Source organism: Alosa pseudoharengus, unplaced genomic scaffold, assembly GCF_046254945.1.
Source record: "Alosa pseudoharengus isolate Yale_2024_CS ecotype anadromous, Long Island Sound unplaced genomic scaffold, YU_APseudo_1.1 YU_APseudo_1.1_scf_1, whole genome shotgun sequence".
Lineage (NCBI taxonomy): Eukaryota > Metazoa > Chordata > Actinopteri > Clupeiformes > Clupeidae > Alosa > Alosa pseudoharengus.
This window is the reverse complement of record NW_027468564.1, coordinates 39,944,465-39,961,253: the sequence shown is the minus strand read 5'-3', so window position 1 is coordinate 39,961,253 and position 16,789 is coordinate 39,944,465. Positions and strand designations below refer to the sequence as shown.

General features: G+C 42.6%; 1 protein-coding gene across 1 annotated transcript in view; it reads left to right on the top strand.

The window, feature by feature from the left end:
- Nucleotides 1-16,497, top strand: part of egln1b (egl-9 family hypoxia-inducible factor 1b) — a 51,314-nt gene extending 34,817 nt beyond the window's left edge. Inside the window, exons 2-5 of the mRNA XM_076289429.1 lie at nt 3,500-3,619; nt 12,168-12,304; nt 14,163-14,230; nt 14,843-16,497. Of these exons, the coding sequence (XP_076145544.1) occupies nt 3,500-3,619; nt 12,168-12,304; nt 14,163-14,230; nt 14,843-14,898 (381 nt within the window). The 3' untranslated portion in view covers nt 14,899-16,497. The remainder of the gene's footprint in view (nt 1-3,499; nt 3,620-12,167; nt 12,305-14,162; nt 14,231-14,842) is intronic.
- Nucleotides 16,498-16,789: the final 292 nt, after the last annotated feature.

The following is a 16,789-nucleotide window of genomic DNA, read 5'->3' as shown; positions in this document are numbered from 1 at the left end:
CATATCATGCTGTAACTAGGTTTTCTTTTATTTTGAGGTGGTTTCTTACCCTTATGCACCCTTCATATTAGGCTACTATGTCATCCAAATTAATTTGTAGATTTTGTACTTTTGCATCACTTCACACAATCTAATAACACCTTGTCATGGTCAATCTTTACTGTAAATATAGTTATCGCGAGGGGAAAACCTACAAAACGGTAACTAACGTAGGCTAAGTTGTAGGGGAGAACCGGCATAATTGTAACACTTTTTTATTTTTCCAATTCAAACTCGATTTACACAAAGACGATAGACTTGAGAGATGTGAAATTTGACCAGAACAGAGTCGTACATGTCTACTCCATGAACGTTGAAACAGAATTTAAAAAATATGTTATAGTTTGTCAATAATTTAACTTAACAGGGACATGTAGCCTACCTTTGTTACAACCTTGACGCAGCCATAAAAAAGTGCGGTACAGTTGTAACAGTATAGCGTCATGAATGTAACAGTGCTAAAATCGTGAATCCTATAACACATTTTAACACAAAACACTGCTGGGTTAAACAAACAGCATCTGTTTTCATATAAAATCAACAAAAAAAGTCCTAGGCTACTCACCAAACACTCTGATGAAGGTCGCCTTGCAAACGGGCACTTTCTCCGGGTGACTGTTGCACAGAAGATTGTACTTGACAGATACGTTCCGGTCTTTTTGCTTGTTTATGTCCTGGACTTTTGGACGCTTCCTTTTTACTTGTGTGATGTCCAGGAGATGGAGTATGGCCTGGTCCTGGTCAACCTTGTTTGTTTTTTCATACAAATAGTCGAAATTTTTTAGATCGTCCGGCGACAGCTTCTCGGCCTGACAGAAACCATCGGCCTTTGAGTGTTGACATCCCACTGTTGGTATTAACGCCCCACGTGTGTGAGTGACGAGCCTTCTTTTTTTGTTGTTTTTTGTGATTTTCTTTGTCCAGTCGTTGTTTTCTACCCCCAGGTGTAGGTCTCACTGGCTCATCGAGGCCATCGAAAGTGTTCACACGGTTTAAAGCACTCATCTCGATGAATGAATGAACATAAATAAAGCTCTGTTCAGAGCGCCGCCATGTTAGATTGCATAGAACGTTCGCCGAATTCTGATTATTCTGATTAGCCGAGAGGATGTATCGCGCTTAGGATAAAAATAGGTTAGGCGCTTATCGCAGTTTGGAAAAGAGCTGCATCTTGCAGTACATTTTAAACAAGGAAATATAGCGATCTGGCATGAAACATTAAAGGAGCAGTAAATAGGTTCACTAAACAGCAAAATTATCGCGTTTTGGAAAAGAGCTCTTCATATATATATATATATTTTATATACTTTCAATACAAGAAGGCTAACATCAATATTGAACTCATAATTGCTTTTCAAAAATATCATTGGCTGGCCCCAGCCGTGGCGCAACTGGCTGGGGTACCTGCACTGTACGCCGGCGACCCGGGTTCGATTCCCGCCCCGTCGTCCTTTCCGGATCCCACCCTGACTCTCTCTCCCACTTACTTCCTGTCACTCTCCATTATCCTGTTGCATTAAAGGCATAAAAGCCCAAAAAAAATTCACCTTATTCAGCCCCGTCCATTTTTAAAAATTCCACGTTGTCTTTAAACTTCCTGTCGGCTAGCTACGTCTAGTTAGCTTCATTGGGATAACACGGCAGAAGAGGATAGAGAGGCTAACTTACAGAACAGCCGCTCCAAAGTCAGTTTTTTCCTAACTTCAGATAGTTAGACTTCAGATAAGTCACCAAAATCCTAAATAAACGTTCCTAACTTTAGGATGACCCATAATATATGATGCCAGTCATCTCGATAGAGCTCTGCTATCTCAATGTATCGCAATGGATGTACTGCTCAATCGGAAGTTCAGAGACAATGTGGGCAAGCTAGCGCCCCCATGTTTGCGCGCGGAATAAGGTGAATACAAAAAAAAAAATCATTGGCTAAAAGACTTCAATCGATGCTGCATGAATTTGCCACATAGGCTACCTGTGTGTGATAGAAGATTGAAGATGGAGAGGGTGGAGAAGCTTGAGATGCAAGAATTTAAAATTATTAATATTGTACTCCAAGGAAAGCTAATAAAATAAGCATTTGGGGAGGTTCGCACGGTAAACTGTTCATTAGTTGCATTTATTGTTATCTGCATTACATATATTTAGTGACATAGTAACACTGACATACTGATAATGAAATACATTATCAACTGTACATTGTCTATATTTTCTAAAACTGATAGTTCCGGTCCTTGATTGTGATTGGCTGAATCGCGTTCGATGCCGTTGTAAAATCCAGCACAAACATACACCTTGACCGTATTCCGTTCTATATTACTGCGCTACCATAACTTGATACAAAAAGTTAAAGTAGCTGCGTCTCGACATTGCTTGGCAACCATTCAGATAGAGGAAATATATTTCTTGGTGGAAGAATGATTATCTATGAATACATCGTTACATTTCTCGTTGCTTTGCCTTTACTTTATGAAACTTTGCCAGGTATTTATAGCAACAGTTTTAGATATATATTATGTATATAATATATTAATTTATTATACGGCTCTTCACAATGCTAGTAGAACGCTCCATTGACTTGAATGGGATTTCCCAGTTCTAGCGGTAAATAAATTCATGTAATTACCGCTGCAAACATATAATTACCGCTGTCAATGGCAACAGGTTTTGTGCTTCTGATACGTCTTTCATATCACTACGTAAGGACTGGAACTTCATTCAAACGTGAAAGCATACGGTTGATCAGCTGTGTTCTAAAGAATGTTTGATTCAAGTTCAGCAGCGTGTGTTGTTGCAAACTATTTGTTTCTCAGCAAATGCCACGATGAACGGTAACAAATAGGCTAGGTTATGTAGGCTAAAGTCATATCGTGGGGAGTTTATTATTTCATTTTGGCAAGTAGCCGTATAATAAGCGGGATAATGTATAGAACGCTGGTCATTACTGTGAAAATAAGTCCCTCCTCTGCGCGTCGGGGTCTGGTTCGCCCTGTCGGGACTTATTTTCCCAGTAATGACCGGCGTTCTATACATTATCCCTTACATATTTTGGATTATTACCTTTTATTTTACATTGTGTGGGGTAGGTCACCAATGACTGGGCCTTTTATTTTGAAACCGCTTTTTATTTTAAAACTGTTCCTACCGCACCGTTTTCAAACAGAACAGTCATTAACATGAACATAGTGAAATGAAACAACACAGAATATTGAAACAATACAAGAACAACAAATTGGATGGCTAAACATTTATTTTAATACACGGTGCATCCACACATGTCCATGTTAATGCACGGTGCCTCCAGCAGTTCACAGCAGAAGCTGTGTGGTTGTGCTCTGGCTGTGTTGTCTGAAGCTCTAAAATGTGCTGACTCATTCTGAGTTTTTCAGCAACGGTCTCCTCGTTGAATTTGTTTCTAAACCCTCTCCCTGCCTTTTTTCTTTCTCCTCTTTCTTCATTTCAGGCAATGGTGGCCTGTTACCCAGGCAACGGGACTGGTTACGTGCGGCACGTGGACAACCCGAATGGCGACGGTCGCTGCGTCACCTGTATTTATTACCTAAACAAGGACTGGGACGCTAAGGTGAGCGAGGGCTAACGAGGTTTCGGTAGTCTTGCATTTCCCCTTTGGCTGTGTGTCGCAGCACGGAACCACTTGAGGTCATAATGGGTTCAGTTTCCTTGGAGACTGTGCTTAAAAATACATGCCCTCCCTGTAATGTTTTTTTAGGGAAGGCTCTCTATGTAGACTCCCTATCATCAGTGTATAGTCAAGCTGCTTCTTTCTATTTGAACTGTTAACAGAAAAAGGCTTGTGGACATGTGTAAAATGCATGACGAAAAGCATTTGTCACAGTCACTCTCTTGTTTCTCTATTTTTGTCAAAAGGAAAAGGCAAACAATTTAATATATTGACATTAAAAGCAGATCTGGCCACATACAAACTTTCTGCACCTGTTGAACGTGCATGATTTTCATAAAAAACATATTTTCCCGCCGACAGACATGGAAGGTGAGCTACCAGTATAGTTCCAGGTCAAGGCTATACATTTCATTAGCGTTACCGTGCAAACCGTGAACTACACTCATATCCATTTTCTAAATAAAACCTTTGTGAGGCGTTCTTTTAGCTTAACGTGTTGGCTACCCTCTCCCCCCCCACACACACACACACACACACACACACACACACACACACACACACACACACACACACACACACACACACACACACACACACAGCCACATGCCGTAAACCCCTTCATCTCAATGCCTCACTGCACTTCAAGCCTCCTTCCTCGCAAGCTGATTAGACCTACAATGGATTGGTGTGGTCGGTGGGGGCGAAACATATCCCTCTGTAAACAACCAGTGTTCTAATCCCCTTACCTCCCCTAACACTAACCATGTATGCCCCCACCCTCCTACACACACACACACACACACACACACACACACACACAAAACCACCCCTTCCCCACCGTCCCTGTCCTGAGCACATACCACCCCACTGCAGAATTAGAAACAGGAACATGGACAGTACTCATCTCTACTGACCTCTCACACCTGGCCGTCTGTGCCCTCTGCTCGGTGTTTTCATCGTGCGCTTTAGCTCCTTTGCACTGACTACATGTCAAAAGGTGTGTTTGTTCTTTGGACTCGGAGCTATGCCTACTGTCTTCTCCCCAACCACACTGTGCGTCGTGGGACATTGTTTACCACAGTCACATACATCTAGTGCTCATAAAACAGAGAAACTACATGGACTGAAATGCCTATGGTGTGATCCAGTTGTCCAAAGTCGCAAAACGACGTGACCGCACGCCCCCATAAACTCGTCTGACGAGAAGTGATCTCATACAAATCAAAGGACCCCCCAGTTCACGGCAAGTTCTTACGACAAGGAAGTTGCGTCTTTTCACAAGTTACGGGTTGTCAAGCCCGTGTACAAATGTACAAACCAGCATGTACAAATGGAACGCATGACTATTTCCTGTCTGCCTAGTTGTGGGAAAGTGAAATAACCTATGGGATGCATTTTTGATTATATATCGCTCCATAGCCATTGAGATAATTAAGGTCTTTAAGATGCGTTTTGGGGCATAAAGGACTGGACTGTGAGATTGGACTGCTTCTCTAAGCAGGCTTTATTTTCCCCATGAGCCTACTCTGACATCCTGTGTAGCCTTGTTGTGCGCTCGCTCTCAGAAGATGTTTATGGTTGCACGTTCAGACAGATTAGCCATCTAAACTTGGTGCCATTTGACAAGTGTTGATTAGCGTATTAGCTTGTCTGTTAACTGCTAACTGGTGGGCTATTTTGGGCTGTGTTGTCATCTTCAATATCCAGCCTAAGAGGTCAATGTCAATGTCTAGGTTGTGTTCATTGTCACCTGGTTAGCACATAAGACACACAGTCCACACAGGCTCAATCCCAAAGTCTGAACTCACAGACTCACAGACTTTGCTGCGCATTCTCGCGAAATTCAGAAGTGTTTAGGGCTGTCCCAATGTCGCATTTCAGAGGGAGTAAGGGTTTGAGTACACACTTACCGAGCCCTTTCCATGAGTCTGCATGGGTGCAAACTTCACTTAAGTATAGTATAATATATATTAGGGCTGGGCGATAAAACGATAGCGATATGTATCGCAATAGACATGTACTCGATATCAATAAAAATGTGTTCGATAGAACATTCGATAATTAAAAGCAACACACACCTCCCGCCTTACGTTGTCCATAAATAAATAGGCTAAATATATCTTGCATTGTAGCTAGTATGTGCAACTCTACCAGAGTAGACAATAGAAGTAGGCCTACCTCAACACAGACTCTCAATGAGTCCTTGCCCCGTGCACTCTCTCTCTCTCTCTCTCTCTCTCTCTCTCTCTCTCTCTCTCAAACTCAACAGGCGCATCCCTCCTCAGCATGCACATGTAATCCAAACATTCACAATCGTGCAAGACGACTGGCTAAATTGCTATTAAATCCGGTTAGCTGCGCGAATTTGTTCAAAACTGTTGCATTCAAATTGACTGGTAAATTCTAATCATCTCAATCCCGATGCAAATGGAAAAGTATTTTCCAAGACTCAAACGGGCCTGTCCCAAGGAGAAAAAGTATTCATTTGAAACTTAAACACACGTGGGGAAGTCTAACCAGTAGACTATGATAAACTAGCAAATTCAGCTACTTTGTTTACAATATTTCCAGGCTTCAACCAGTGCTGCTCATTCAGACTTATGTGTACATTTAACTATTTGAGTGTTTTTCATGATTGTGTTGCTATTTCTTTTCCCTGTTTGCTTTGATTGATAACTGAGGTGATTCAAATCAGAGGAAGGTTAAGTTTAAAATAAAAGTGTTTAAATTTAACTTTTTTCCCCTTCTGGTCCTTATCTGAAATAGATTTTTTTTTTTTTTTTTTTTTTTAAATCAATAATTATCGATATCGACTGATATGAAATACTTATATCGTGATACAGTTTTCAGCCATATCGCCCAGCCCTAGTATATATACTCTTGATGAGGGAAATTTGGTCTCTGCATTTATCCCAATCCGTGAATTAGTAAAACACACACAGCACACAGCGAACACACAGTGAGGTGAAGCACACACTAACCCGGCGCAGTGAGCTGCCTGCTACAACAGCGGCGCTCGGAAAGCAGTGAGGGGTTAGGTGCCTTGCTCAAAGGCACTTCAGCCGTGGATGTGGGCATAGGAGAGCAGTGCTCAACCACTTTTCCCGTCCACATTTTTCCTTCTGGTAGGGGATCGAACCGACAACCCTTTGGTTACAAGCCCGAAGCCCTAACCAGTAGGCCACGGCTGCCCCAACAGTTCAAAGCGTTGTGACGTTTACCGCGGAGACGATAGGGAAATCCAGAAATTACAAAGGTAACCAACAGACACACGTGCATGGTGCAAGTGTCAGCAATGTCTTTGTTATTAAACCTCGCCAAGGTACATGTGATGCTGAGCACTCATGAAGTGTCGTCCCAATCCCATTTATACCTATATGAGTCCATATGGCCTCACACACTCACTCACTTAGCACCTGAGATCAATTAAGTCTGTGAGCCTTTAGTCCCTCTCTTTGGGATTGGGCCCATCATTATCACCGCACTGCACTGCATTTGCATTTAATTAATTTGCATTAAATATTTGCAACAAAAAACAATTTGCCATTTTTAGGTATGTTTTGCAGGTAGTTGATACTGTTATCTTCATTGTGTTATCAGTAGTTATTGGTGTGAAACACACCCATCACTCCAGCTAACTGTGTAGGCTGAAATCTTTGCGGTTTTGTGGTCTGGTTTGGAACATCCCAAGAAAATGTAAACAACAGCTAACTAAATATATAAATTTGGCATGCTAGCAAGACTTCTATCAGTACCAGCTATGCTGTGGTTTGTCTCTTTCAATAGCTAGGTTGCTAATTTTTTGACCAGGATTTCTTAATGCTGTGTTTCCCCTAAAGCTTTTGTGATGACGTGTGTGGGAGCTGGGTGAATACTTCACGGATACACACACACTGCATCAGGCAGCCTATTTTACACTTCTCAATCTGCAGTTCAGTTTTAGGTTCACCAAATGTTCCAGAATCACCAAATGTGGTGATTGAGCTCAACGGAGCTTCCATGCTCTTGAAGGACAGTGTTTATGTATGTTTCCCATTTCAATATTTCCTTTATTACATACAGTCAATGATGAAGCAATGTTCCACTGGACCAACAGTGTGCGTAGATAAATAAATAAATAAATCATAATAGTATGAATTAAACGTTAGCATTAGGGGGAACCTGAGAGAGAGACTTGGAGAGGAAGGTGTCTGATTGGTCCAAAGCTGCAGTGGCATGTACTCAATGACATTCCAGGGCAGACGGCCAATCCTGGGAAAGTATGTTTTCTTCACATACGTATGACTGCTCCCCATTGAAGCCTTCCGCATGCCACTCGAGATTAATCAACGTTACTGGATTACCCCCCAGACGATTATCTTCCTTAAAGAACAGGATTTTTAAACTGACTTTGTCTAGACTGCCGCTAGTGCATTTGAAGTGGTAAACATTTGCGGCTGAACAAGCTGGGCTGTGTTTATAAAATGTTTTGTCCAGAATGACATAACTCTGTCAACATGGGTCAGTGTAAGATTTCACACTGTGGGAAACTCTTCAAAAAATCTTGATTATCGCCAATCACATACGGTAACCCATGTTGATGTTTAAGACAATATTTTGTATGCCATTGATGGCAGTTAAAAAGGACAAATAGTACATAGCAAGTGCAAAGTACATACAAGATCTGCAAGCCTGCATAATGCACAGTGCTGCCTAGTGCCTACACAATAGCAGATTCACCAAGTGAGGTTCAGCCCCTGCTTTTTTTGCTCCAGATGTCCTTTTCACCTTGAAGTGGTATCCCTTTTCATTTTATGCTGTTTGTTATTCTTAAGTAGCTTGCACACAGCTCCAGCAAACACCAACAAACTCCAACATTCTAAAGTTCTATTCTACATTCTACAGCTGTTGAGAAACCGCCCTCCCGAGTCTCCCTGGATCACCATCCACCTCTTAGCTTGCACACTGCTCCAACAAACACCAACAAACTCCAACATTCTAAAGTTCTATTCTACATTCTACAGCTGTTGGAAAAAGTCTTTAGAATGTTCATAAAACCAACTGCCAGTCCACACTGTGGTGTCTCCATCCAACAAACGCCAACAAAGACAGACGACCGGCCCACACTGACCCAACTGTTGTCGTTTGTTGGAGTTTGTTGGAGCAGTGTGCAAGCTCCTTTAGACATTGTGGCATTTTAAGAGGGCTTTTTTATCCAGTGGTATCCATTTTACCTGGACATGCTTTTAGCAAATTGAACCTGTGACCTACACATACCCCCCTGTGGTATTTGCATAAAAGTTACATGAGACAAATTCCTGTTAGTTGTCAATAGAATCATTGGCATTTACTGGCTAAGGTTTATAAAACTAATCATGTAATGTAGACTAATGGAGGCTAAATAGATTTTCGTATAAGTGTGTGTGTGTGTGATTTCTCATGAACTTGACATGAGCTGACATTATGTGCTTGTAGTGGTGCTTTGATAAATGGGACTCCCTGAGTGATGTTCTCATGCACACGTACACTTGCACATGTACACACACACACACATGCGCACGCACACACACACACACACACACACACTCGCGCTAAAACCCACACATCCCCTTATTCTCTTGGACCTTCCTCTGCTAATTTAGATTCCAGCATTGTACATTGTAGAAGTGTGCTGTTGGGCCTTTGCTGGTAGTGGCGGTGATCTTTGTTTGTGTGTGTGTGTGTGTTCTCGATCAATCGCGCTGCTGTTGCTGCATCTTCCCCTGGGCATACATGTATGCCACGGGAGTCTCACGCAAATCGCCGCTCGCTCCGGTTATGTAAATGTGTGTCGATCGTGCAGTGTCGCTTCGTTATTTTTAGGGGCTTATTTTTGCCTTTGGGCAGGAAAAGGCATTCCACTTCTAGCCCCCCCACCCCTCCCCCATGGCATTCCTCTTTGTTTGCACGTTTGGGAGTATGTCTGTTGTTAAGTGTATGAAAGTATGTTAGTGAGATGCCTTGCTCTCTCTGTCACGGTCTCTCTTTCTCTCTCTCTCTCTCTCTCACTCTATCTATCTATCTATCTATCTTATCTATTTATCTATCTCTCTCTCTCTCTCTTGCTCTCTATCTCTATCTCTCTCTTTCTCTCTTTCTCGCTCTCTCTGTCCCTGCTCGCATGTTGCCTCTCTGTTGTATGACCCCTAGATGTATATAGGGTCATTCCGTGTGAAATCACCCAATTTCACCCAATTTGGCAGGTGACCCTCTCTGAAAAAATCTGAAAAAAATCACAGGTGTTTGTAGACCAAATCCATGCATAGATCTTAAATAGTTATAACTAATTGTTGCAAAACTACAGCCCTTTGAAACTTCAAGTCATTTTAAGCATTGTGGCGAACAATCCTTTTTGTTCAACTTCCAACATTATTGGCTCTTTTGGTATTTCACACACATTAGTGAAACTATGTGAATAGAAGTACATTTTCCTGTTGAATTACAAAATCCAATCGGATCAGACGTATCTTGTGTACTTTCCCCTCTCGAAAGCTCTGAAAATGGCTACAAATTCATAATGTGAAAAGACATCATCACCTTTGAGGGCTTCTCATTCAAAAAAGTATGTGACACAAATTCATCAGATTTTTTTCCTACTCATCTAAAATTCAGTTCATCAAGGTATTTCACTTGATTAAGATGACCATGTGTGTTTCCATCACAAGTATTCATAACAAGGTTTGAGGACTCGTGGATCCAAGAGTCATTCGTAAAAAGATGATAACTCGTTAGTATTGATTTTTCTGCATCTGACAATGCACTGAATTTGAGAAACCCCTTTTTACTTGAATATGTTCCTTTATTACATTCATTTTCCAACTTCTTTCCTAGATAACATGGAGACAAAGCACTGATCTCCATCTTGATGCTCTTTGTCTGTGTATCACAGAGGACTGCATCCCATGCATATGACAATAGATATAGACTTTGCCTAACCAGCTGGCTAGTAATTATTAAAGTGCTCACATAGGCACTGATAGGTTGAAGCTGGTGTAGAAAACTTGTTACAAAGATGGTAATTATGCTAAATCCTCTTGCTGCATATATGATGACCAGTCAGTCTTATGTATGTATAATTTACTTGATCAGTTTATTTTCTCTAGATAAGGTTTATGTATGAGTAGTATGTTGTTAATGTTGCAATAATTATTTGGAGAAATTCAACTATGAACCATAAACTGTGTGTTTAGATTGGATATGTGCAGCAAACAAGTGACTCTTACTCTTCCATTGACTTCCATTGTATAAAAAGAGCACCACATGTGGTGCAAAGTGGTACTGCAAATAAAGTACAAATTCAGTGGATTTATAGACAATATTTGTAAAAATTCTTATCTCAATGAAGAAACTCAGCAACAAGCCCAAATTTTGGGCAGACGATCCTCACATACAGAATGATATATGGTAAAATTAAAAAAAAATCCTGTTAACTGTCCACTATGGTGAAATGAGAAGATGAAAACAGGCTTTTTGAAAATCAAGCCCAATTTAATAAAAATGCTCTGACAATATGATAATGTTAACAACCAAAGTTAATGCATGGACATGACCTTATAATCCATACATGAGTGGGAAAAAATCTAATGAATTTGTGTCACATACTTTTTGAATGAGAAGCTCTCAAAGGTGGTGATGCTTTTTCACATAATGAATGTATAGCCATTTTCAGAGCTTTGCAGAGGGGGAATTACACAAGATACACCTGATTTGATTGGATTGTTTAATTCAACAGGAAAATGTACTTCTATTCACATAGTTTCACAATACCAAAAGAGCCAATAATGTTGGAAGTTGAACAAAAAGGATTGTTCACCATGATGCTTAAAATGACTTGAAACTTCAAAGGGCTGTAGTTTTGGAACCATTAGTGATACAGATATACTATTTAAGATTTATGCATAGGTTTGGTCTAGACCTGTGATTTTTTTTCCAGATTTTTTGGGAGAGGGTGACCTGCCAGCCACTGGGTGATTTGACACGGAATGACCCTATAGTAAATAACTGCATCTGGCAGGCTGGGGAAGACTTCTGTTGGCTTATTTTTCCTCCTGTATTCATATTCTATTTTTGTGGCCGTGGAGTTGTATAGATATGACTTACTAACGTAAACCCAAGCGCCACTCTTGGCCTCTTTCTCACCGCGGACGGTGCGGTTTCATTGATGCTCTAGGTACACTTAATGTAAACTATGAACTTGAATGTTGATGACCGAAGCCAAACACAGTCAGATTACCAATGAGAATATCCATAATCTAAGTCTGGTTAATGCATGTTTTGGCATTTTGCATGGTATTAAATGGTGATATTCTTTAGTTTCCATGTGTGTACTTGGTACGTGTAAAACTGAGAATGCAAGATTTGACCACCAGAGGTCTCGTGTGTCCGACATTTGAATGAACTAAAAGACAAATTTGGTTAGGACACGCTGTTACAGTAAAGAGGTGTCCCACTACTTTGGTTTGCTTTGCAGGACCACGGAGGCCTACTGCGGATCTTCCCAGAAGGAAAAGCACAGTTTGCGGATATCGAGCCCAAATTCGACAGACTTCTGTTCTTCTGGTCCGACCGGCGGAACCCTCACGAGGTCCAGCCAGCCTACGCCACACGGTCTGTGCTAATAGCTCTCTAATGACGGCTTTACTACACGTAGGCCAACCCCATTAGGTCTGTGCTAATAGCTCTCTAATGACCGCTTTACTACACGTAGGCCTACGCCACTAGGTCTGTGCTAATAGCTCTCTAATGACCACTTTACTACACGTAGGCCTACGCCACTAGGTCTGTGCTAATAGCTCTCTAATGACCGCTTTACTATTACTACACGTAGGCCAGCCAGCCTACGCCATGAGGTCTGTGCTAATAGCTCTCTAATGACCACTTTACTACACGTAGGCCTACGCCACTAGGTCTGTGCTAATAGCTCTCTAATGACCGCTTTACTACACGTAGGCCTATGCCACACGGTCTGTGCTAATAGCTCTCTAATGACCGCTTTACTACACATAGGCCTATGCCACACGGTCTGTGCTAATAGCTCTCTAATGACCGCTTTACTACACGTAGGCCTATGCCACACGGTCTGTGCTAATAGCTCTCTAATGATCGCTTTACTACACGTAGGCCTACGCCACTAGGTCTGTGCTAATAGCTCTCTAATGACCACTTTACTACACGTAGGCCTACGCCACTAGGTCTGTGCTAATAGCTCTCTAATGACCGCTTTACTACACGTAGGCCTATGCCACACGGTCTGTGCTAATAGCTCTCTAATGACCGCTTTACTACACATAGGCCTATGCCACACGGTCTGTGCTAATAGCTCTCTAATGACCGCTTTACTACACGTAGGCCTATGCCACACGGTCTGTGCTAATAGCTCTCTAATGACCACTTTACTACACGTAGGCCTACGCCACTAGGTCTGTGCTAATAGCTCTCTAATGACCGCTTTACTACACATAGGCCTACGCCACTAGGTCTGTGCTAATAGCTCTCTAATGACCGCTTTACTATTACTACACGTAGGCCTACGCCACTAGGTCTGTGCTAATAGCTCTCTAATGACCGCTTTACTACACGTAGGCCTACGCCACTAGGTCTGTGCTAATAGCTCTCTAATGACCACTTTACTACACGTAAGCCTACGCCACTAGGTCTGTGCTAATAGCTCTCTAATGACCGCTTTACTACACATAGGCCTATGCCACACGGTCTGTGCTAATAGCTCTCTAATGACCGCTTTACTACACGTAGGCCTATGCCACACGGTCTGTGCTAATAGCTCTCTAATGACCGCTTTACTACACGTAGGCCTACGCCACTAGGTCTGTGCTAATAGCTCTCTAATGACCGCTTTACTACACGTAGGCCTACGCCACACGGTCTGTGCTAATAGCTCTCTAATGACCGCTTTACTATTACTACACGTAGGCCTACGCCACTAGGTCTGTGCTAATAGCTCTCTAATGACCGCTTTACTACACGTAGGCCTACGCCACTAGGTCTGTGCTAATAGCTCTCTAATGACCACTTTACTACACGTAAGCCTACGCCACTAGGTCTGTGCTAATAGCTCTCTAATGACCGCTTTACTACACGTAGGCCTACGCCACTAGGTCTGTGCTAATAGCTCTCTAATGACCGCTTTACTACACGTAGGCCTACGCCACTAGGTCTGTGCTAATAGCTCTCTAATGACCGATTTACTACACGTAGGCCTACGCCACTAGGTCTGTGCTAATAGCTCTCTAATGACCGCTTTACTACACGTAGGCCTACGCCACTAGGTCTGTTCTAATACCTCTCTAATGACCGCTTTACTACACAAGGCCTACGCCACTAGGTCTGTGCTAATAGCTCTCTAATGACCACTTTACTACACGTAGGCCACTGTGCGGTCATCTGCATTGTATTTGTTGACCGGCACCATGGTTTGAATGTCTGAAACGGTACCTTGTCTGTGCAGGTATGCCATCACGGTTTGGTATTTTGATGCCGATGAACGGGCTCGAGCTAAAGAGAAATACCTTACAGGTAAGGCCTCATCCGTGTGTGTGTGTGTGTGTGTGTGGTATCTCTTACAGGTAAGGCCTCATTCAGCCCAGCTGGTATAAAGCACTTACTGGGGCGTGCCACATTGGTCTAATGGGAGCTCTAGTGTGAACTTGGGTGGAACTTATCATATGTGGAAAATCTATTCCAAATCGATCTTTAGATGCATTCTCATACAGAGCATAAGAAAGGATGATTGTTGAACAAACAACCTCAGCCCTGCATATCAATGCCCTCAGTATTACTTGAGCATTACTGTGTTATCGTAACACCCTGAGAAAACAAGTTAATTGAGTTATGATTAAGTCGTGAATTACTAACACAAGTCTATCAGTCCATCGGATCTGGTTGGGCGCAGTCAAGTAGCCCAACACCTGCTTCAGCTATGGCTGACTTCGCAGCACCCACATCCAGTCATGAACAGACTCTTGCAATGTTTCTCTGCAGTGGATCATGCCATTTGATTGATGCCATTGAGGTTACCTCTGTTTGCTACAGCAAAAGTGTAGCTGTATTCATGTCCTTATTCTCTCTCTCTCTCTCTCTCTCTCTCTCTCTCTCTCTCTCTCTCCATCCTCCTTTCCCTCGCTCCAGGTGCAGGAGAAAAGGGAGTGAAGGTGGAGTTGAACAAGCCGTCAGAACCCAGCTAACGAGCAAGGGGAGGATGCTATGGGTGGGGGTGGGGACACACACACACACAGACCCCTAACACACCGTTACTTCCTGCCTCTCACGAAGGACATGGGGAGCAGGGGAGAAGAGGAGAGGACAGTTGGAAGGGGGGATGGAGGAAAGACTATTGATGTTTTTTTTTTTTTTTGTCAAACCCCCATCTATTCGCTCCTGTCGTCAGCAAGATACATTTTTTCACTCTTTTGTTCGATTGTTCGTTCGTTGGAGCGGACTAACAACAGAAGCGGACTCGGGACTTTCACCAGCTCATTTTCAAGGACAAGGCTCACCGTTGTGCTTCTTTTTTTTTGGGGGGGGGAGGGGTGTTTTGTTTTGCTTTTGGTTCCCCCCCCCCCTCTATAATTTTGCTTCTCAAGTGAAGAACATGGCCTGAGAGCGGCCCTGGAAAACATTGTGCATGTAATGCATATGCGAATGTGTGTGTATGTGTGTGTGTGTGTGTGTGTGTGCGTGTATGTGTGTGCGCTTGTGCGTGCATATGCATTTGATACATCACACTCTACGTATATCCATATTTGCTAATCTCACAGGAATCGAATGAGGAATCTTGTAGGATATCAACTAGTGGCTGAGAGTGCAAACCTCACTTGCGGTTATTTTTTACACCACCCGACACACTGTCCACTTGTCCATCTCGGACCTAAAACCTCCATCCCTCCCTCCCTCACCCTCTTGTCTCTCTCTCTCTCTCTCTCCCCTTCCCTCCCTCCATCTCCCTCCTTCCCTCCCACTCTTGTCTTTCCTTCCCCTGGTCTTTCTCCATCCTTCTCCTGTCATCCGCCCTTTCAAAATCCCTTTACTACCACTCGCTCTCAGACACTATGGCTGTGTTATCTTTGCCAGTCTGTTTTTTTACCCAACCCTGTTATCTCTTCTCCTCCTCTCCTCCCCTTTGTGCTGCAGACTGTTTTCTGGAACGCGTTTCTGATGAAAAGGTACCGTTTGACCGTAAAGGCTTGCCAACTGTGGCACCTTTGTCACATGAGCAAAACTTAAGGTTTTTCCCCCTACACACACACACACACACACACACGCACACATACTCTCTCACACACACACAACAAACACACACACACACACACACCTATGCTTACACATACACCCTCCCTCACACACATCTGCGTGTGCACACAAACCCACCTGAGCACCTGAAGTTGTTGTGACGAGTTGAGTTTCTCGCATGTTCCAATTTTTTTTCTTTCTTTCATTTAGCGGAACAAGTGCTTTTTCTTTCCACAATTGCAAGCTGCGTGGGGAGTGTTTGTCTGTGGTCTCTTCTCTCTATCTTTTTTCTGTTCTTTCTCTCAGCTTTTGACTTTTTTTTTGTTTTGTTTTTGTTTTTGTTTTGTTTTGTTTGTTTTTGCCTGAGTGGCGGCGTTGCTGGAGCTTCCCTGCCAGTGATCAGAGAATCTCGTGTCTGTTGTTGCAGACGTAATGTCTCCGTTGTCTTAAGAGAAAGTACCGGAAAACCAAAACTGACTACATCTACCTGCCTTGCAGCTCTGGATTTTAAGAAAAAAAAACAAAAAATAAACATTTGCAAGGTTTGTAATGTGCATTTCCGACTCCGATGTGGTTTGTTTTATTATGTGGTTTTGTGGTCTTCGGCGCCCTCTTGTGGATAAACTGAACTTTTACATTTTGTAGCTGTCGAAAGTGTTGATAAAGAGGTGGTAATAGTTCAATTCAACATTTTTGTGTTAAGAAGGTTTATCTTAGCCTGGGAATACCCATACGAACCTTTGGCAAATTTGGGACTTGCAATACAGGTCCTTCTGACCAAGAGGCCATTGAAGCCCATTTCCAGTGTCCCTAAAACTTGGCCACGCCAATTCATTGGCTAATCCT